The sequence below is a fragment of the Quercus suber genome, unplaced genomic scaffold, assembly GCF_002906115.3.
Source record: "Quercus suber isolate HL8 unplaced genomic scaffold, Cork oak 2.0 scaffold_332, whole genome shotgun sequence".
Lineage (NCBI taxonomy): Eukaryota > Viridiplantae > Streptophyta > Magnoliopsida > Fagales > Fagaceae > Quercus > Quercus suber.
This window is the reverse complement of record NW_027069785.1, coordinates 788,783-794,936: the sequence shown is the minus strand read 5'-3', so window position 1 is coordinate 794,936 and position 6,154 is coordinate 788,783. Positions and strand designations below refer to the sequence as shown.

The 6,154-nt window shown below is 31.5% G+C and overlaps 1 protein-coding gene across 1 annotated transcript; it reads left to right on the top strand.

Moving 5' to 3' along the window:
* Window positions 1-592: 592 nt before the first annotated feature.
* LOC112003419 (putative disease resistance protein RGA1) lies at window positions 593-5,919 on the top strand. Its single transcript, XM_065759568.1, has 4 exons — window positions 593-678; window positions 2,101-4,687; window positions 5,479-5,538; window positions 5,674-5,919. Exons 2-3 carry the CDS (start codon window positions 2,160-2,162, stop codon window positions 5,525-5,527), a joined length of 2,577 nt encoding a protein of 858 aa, XP_065615640.1. The 5' UTR covers window positions 593-678; window positions 2,101-2,159; the 3' UTR covers window positions 5,528-5,538; window positions 5,674-5,919.
* Window positions 5,920-6,154: the final 235 nt, after the last annotated feature.

Below are 6,154 nucleotides of genomic sequence, written 5' to 3'. Positions count from 1 at the left end.
TTTATGTTGTACTATTTTTTATTAATCTTATAATGTACTATTTTATGTATTTTGTTTCAATTTTAAAGATATTTTTAGTAAATTTTGCTAATATTTACAAATTTAATATATTTATTTATATTTAAATAATTATTATATTAATTATGACGTTATCACGGTTCGATTTCGGTTCAACCTCGGTTTGACCTTAAAAATCTTAAACTTTTCCCCTTTACAGTTTAATGAATGATCTGGGTTTCAAAACCTTGTTCTAGAGTTTTCATTTGTGATTTAATTCAACTAATCTAGGAAAATTTTTACATTACTTAAAAAAAAAATTTAGGAAAAATCACAGATTATCTTATTTCTCAATAAGTATTAAAAAAATTTCCGTTGTCCATTTAAAAATTTCACATGTAGATTAATAAAGTTATATTTCTTGGTTGTATTTGGTAGGTGTTCAACAACAAGTTTAACTTAGCTGAAATTTATGCTGTTCTTTGGAAGTTCAAATTTGAAATCTTTTCTTCATTCATTGTAGTTTTTCATTGAGTAATTTCTTTCTCTCTTACTGCTCTTGATGAGTTTTTCCTTTTCACTAAAATTTTTACAGGTTTGGTATTTGACCACAAGAAATTTTTTTTTAGCATGAAGCACCTATTTCGTTCTATTTGTCCTCACCACACGGAAAACATTAAGGTAAGACACATAATCTATTTTAAAGTTTGAATGAAAATTACCATATCATACAAAATACAAGAGATAAATTTTAAAGAATGAGCTTAATTGTTTCTTATATATAATTGAAGCTTTTGACTTTTTTTAGACATCAACATTATTTAAATAAAAAGAAAACAAAAATTCTGATAGGACTCATCAGAAAAAAAAAAAAAAAAAAAAAAAAAAAAAAAAAAAAAAGAAAAAAAAAAAAGAAGAAGAAGAAGAAGAGAGAATCATGTGTATATATATAACTATTGGGATTCAACATAAAAAAGATAATGGAATTAGGTATTATAATTTTGATATTGTTCCATATTTTGAATTGTCTATATTATTATTACTACGAGAAAGTCATATTGCTACTCAAATTTGAAACTTGGTGTCTTTCTCATATCATGGTCTTTGTTTATATCTTTGCAGTTTATATTAGTTTTGAGTGTGTGTATATATATAACTATTTGGAGTTTTGCTTTATTAATTTAAGAATTGTAAATTACTTTGTAAGTTCCGGTAATTATGCACTTGCAACTCAATAATGTTGTATATTACACAACACTTCTAAACTATGGAAAAACATAGAAGTTAAATATTTCTTCATTTTAAAAAAAAATATTAACTAGCAAAATGTCTATTTACTCATCGTTGGATTATTTTTTTTGTCAATAGCTTTTCCGTGCATTGCACTGGTTAGCGATTAGTTATTGTAATTATCATTATTTTTTTTTTTTTGTGCTAGATTAACAAGTAATTTGCATAAAGAAAGATTAGAAGAGCTAATTTATCTTCCCTACACAAAGTAAGAATAAAGCTAAGAGTAACAGATAAAATAGGTTTTTTTTTTTAGTCATACGTGAATTTGTCCATCCTTTAGTAAGTTTCTAATATGTTAAATGATAGTTATGGATATTATCTATGAAACAACTGAGCTACTTAATTATATAGATTATGGTATTCGAAAGTAGTTAACAATGCATATTGGCTTAAAGAGTTACACGGTCTTGTTAGGGTGAAATTAAATTATATTTTAATAGGTTATATGATGTACCTAACAATATCTCAATGGAGTCAATAAGAAGACATGCTTAGCAATTTTTCAATTGAAAATTAGTTGTGTATAATATAAAATTATATTACATTTTGACGTATTTTTCAATTAAATAAGTTTTTGATAATTAATGAGTATCAAGAAAAATAAAATCCCATACCAATGACTCTTGAAGCCAACATATCTGCAGTGATTTTGTAAATGCAACACACTTCGTTTTGTGGCTTCATATCATATGTAACAAATCTATGCAAAATAAAAAGAAATTGAGTGGGACAGGGTTGAGGGGACTATACGTACTCATTTAATAAAGTAACAACAACAGCCATATAACTGTCCCTTCCTCTACTTTGCAGCGTCCTCATTTGATAAAATAAGAACAACAATAACTCTCCCCTCCTCCACCTCAGTAAACATGACGGAGTTGGTCTCTTCTGTTGCGGAAAAAGTCATTGAGAAGCTAGGATCTATTGTTTACCAAGAGGTTTGCTTGGCATGGGGCGTCGAAAGCGATCTGAAAAATCTTGAGCTAACCATGTCTGCCATCCAAGCTAAGTTGTTGGATGCCGAGGAGAGGCAAGCAAAAGAACATGGGCTTAGTCTCTGGCTGGGGGAACTCAAAGATGTGCTTTATGATGCGGTGGATGTGCTGGATGAATTCGAGTGTGAAGCTCTACGGAAGCAAGTGGTGAAAACATATGGGAGCACTGGTAAAAAGGTACGCCGTTTCTTTTCGTGTTCTAATCCACTTGCCTTCCGTTTAAAAATGGGTCATAGAATGAAGGAGATTAGAGAGAGGTTAGAAGGGATAAAAAAGCTTAGTGATCAATTTAATCTTCAAGAGAGGCAACTTGACGATAAGCATATTGTCGTCAGGGAAACTCACTCCTTTATCCCTGATTCTGATGTTATTGGGAGGGATAAAGACAAGCAAGAGATAATAGATCTTCTGATGCAACCAGGTGATGATGGTAATGTTTCTGTGATTCCAATAGTTGGGTTGGGAGGTATGGGCAAGACCACACTTGCCCAGTCAGTGTATAATGATGAAATGGTTAAAAGCAATTTTCATCATAGAGTATGGGTATGCGTGTCAGAAGATTTTGAAGTTAAAAGATTGGCAAAAGAAATCCTTAAGTCTGCAGGTGGTGAAATTAGCGAGAACATGAGTATGGATCAAGTGCAAGCTAATTTACGAAATGTTTTGAATGGAAAATCTTTTTTAATTGTTTTGGATGATGTATGGAATGAGGATCGCAGTGAATGGAATGCCTTGAAAATATTGTTAATAGAAGGTGCCAAAGGAAGTAAAATTATTGTCACTACACGTAGTCACAAAGTTGCGTCAGTGATGACTCTTGGATCCATCCATGAATTGAAAGGTCTTCCTGAGCAAGACTGTCTATGCTTGTTCTTAAAATGGGCATTTGAAAAAGGAAAGGACAAACAATATCCAAAACTAGTAGAGATTGGTAAAGATATTGTGGAAAAATGCAGAGGTGTTCCTTTGGCAGTGAATACTTTAGGGAGTTTACTTTATTCTAAAATCGAGGAGCGGGATTGGATCTCTATAAGGGATAATGAGATATGGAAATTGGAGCAAAAGGAAAAAGACATTTTACCGGCATTAAGATTGAGTTACAATAAGTTGCCATCATACTTAAAACAATGTTTTGCTTATTGCTCACTGTATCCAAAGGATTTTAGATATAGTAATGAGAACTTAATTCAGTGTTGGATGGCAAATGGGCTCCTCGAAAAGTCCAACAAAAGTACTGAAGAGTTGGAAAATATTGGAGAACAATATTTGAAAGAGTTGTTATCAAGATCTTTCTTTCAAGAAGTTCATTATCGAGATCAAGACAATATTCGTTGGTCATTTAAAATGCATGATTTGTTACATGATCTTTCGTTATATGTTGCACAAAATGATTATTGCTTAATTGAAGACATTAATAACACCAACAAATTTGAAAAGGCTAGACACGTTTCAATTTTGGACCGTAAGTTGGGTGTTGATGCAACAATAACTTTTTTACACAAGTTGAATAACAACATGCGGACTATTGATTCTATTAATATTGATGAATCTTTGGTGGAAACATGCATCTCAAGGTTTAAGCACCTGCGCTTGCTAAATTTAAGATATTCAAAGTTGGAGACGTTGTCAAGCTCAATTGGTACATTGAAGCATTTGAGATATCTCAACTTATGTGGAAATAGGAAAATAAAGAAATTGCCTAACTCCATTTGCAATCTACAAAATTTGGAAACTTTGATATTACTGCAGTGTGAAGATCTTGAAGAGTTGCCAAGGGATATAAGAAAGATGGTTAGCCTCAGACATTTTGTGATAGCCACAAAACAAATGCGTTTACCTGCCAACGGAATCGAGTGCATGTCTTCTCTTCGATATTTGTCCTTTTATAAATGTCCTAGACTAGAGTGTTTTAATGAAGGAATCCAACGCCTCACCGCCCTTCGCCACTTGAGCTTCTTATTTTGTGAAAGCCTGATATCTTTGCCGCAAGGTATGAAACACCTAACCGCGTTGGAATATCTGGATATTACAAGATGTGAAAAACTTAATTTAATGGAAAGGGATGACTACCCGACAAGTCTTCAAACACTCCATATTGGGGGATTGCCACAATTAGTGAGTTTTCCCCAAGGGCTTAAAGGATCTGCCGACACTCTACAATTTTTATGTATTTTTAATTGTGAGAACTTGGGGGTATTGCCAGAGTGGCTTCCCGATCTCAGTTCTCTTCGCACACTTCAGATTTTATTTTGCCCAAAATTATCGTCTCTGCCAGAAGGGATGGATCGCCTCACTGCCCTAAGAGAACTGCATATTGTTGGTTGTCCTGAATTGAGGAGAGATTATGAGCGAGAGGTCGCAAAGATTGGGGCAAGATGGTCAAATTCAGTTTTGAGGATTAGGTAAGGGCTAAAATCTTTCTTCCTCTTCTCTTCTACGTATGCTCTGTTTTTCTATCTTACTAACCTAAAAGTCTGATTGTTTGTGGAATTAAATCACAATAAACAACAACTAACCCAGAAATCGTTTCTACTTTTCTTTTTCTTTTTTAAAAATAAAAGGGTAATACATATTATAGCAATAATATGATTTTTTTTTTCTACTTTTCTTTGGTTCATAATTTAAGATAGAAATAAATTGAAAACAAATTAGGTTATGAAATGTAAAAGATAATTTGTCATTTTTTTGTTATAAAGATTTGAGTCTATGGAGAATAAAAGAGTAGACAAATTATGAACTCTATTCTTGTCTCTCTCTTTTTTTGGTTGTATTTATTGAATTAATTCACATTAAAAATACAACTAACCAAGACAGATTTTTTGTTTTGTTTTGTTTTCTTTTTAACAGAAGGGCAATAATCATTTAAGATAGAAAGAAATTGAAAAAAAAAAAGGTATGTTATGGAATGAAAAAGATAATTGTTTTTTGGTTTTAAAGATTGAGTTTATGGAGAATAAAAGAGTAGACAAATTATGAACTCTATTCTTGTCTTTGATGGGAGAAAATTTTAACATCTTGTAGTCTTTTCATTTCCTCTCTCTAAAAGTGAACTGAACATGGTGTTAATGAGCTTATTTGGCCTGTATTTTCTGACTAGGAGTAGATGCAATGCAAAAATATAAAGTCATCTATATTTTTGTGAAATTGGCATTATTTTAAATATATTTGATTCTTCTTGTTTCTAAATTGACAGATGTTCTTGGGAGATTGTTCTCTCAGAAAAGGATGTTCCTTGTGCTTAAAATTGCCACTGGTAAGATATTTTTTTAATTTTTAATTTTCAATGTTCAATCTAGTAAGTGATGGCATTGGATTTACATTTCTTAGTACCAGTGGATTTTCTTCAATTTATACTCATCTAATGATTCCATGCTTTAAAACATTGCAGCTTATCAATTCAGCCATAACATGCAGCACCGAAAGTCTCAGCCATCTCTTGTATTGTAAATAATTTTAATAATATTGTGGTGTGCCTTTAGTGTTTGTAATGATTAATGGAGTGATGTGTGTTTATATTTATGATTTCAATTGTATTTCAAGTATTATCTAATTTGCACAATGTTTTAGTGACTCGAGTCGTGTCTTATTGATTGTTTGCCTCTGCTTCTTGGTTATTGGAGTTATTCAAATGAAATTCTTTGTTGTGCTTTATCATTTAATTAAAAAAAAATTGAAGTTTGAAATTTTTTTCATGTGATGTAAAATACCTAATAGCATTAGAATATTTGGTAAGCCAACAATGTGAAAATTTGAATTTTATGGAAGTGGAATACTACCTAGAAGTTTGCTTTAGCCATCAATTGTTGGTTCAGAATGTCATTCTGTTTTGAAAATTTGGTATTTTAAACACCCAAAGTTGTCATATCTAC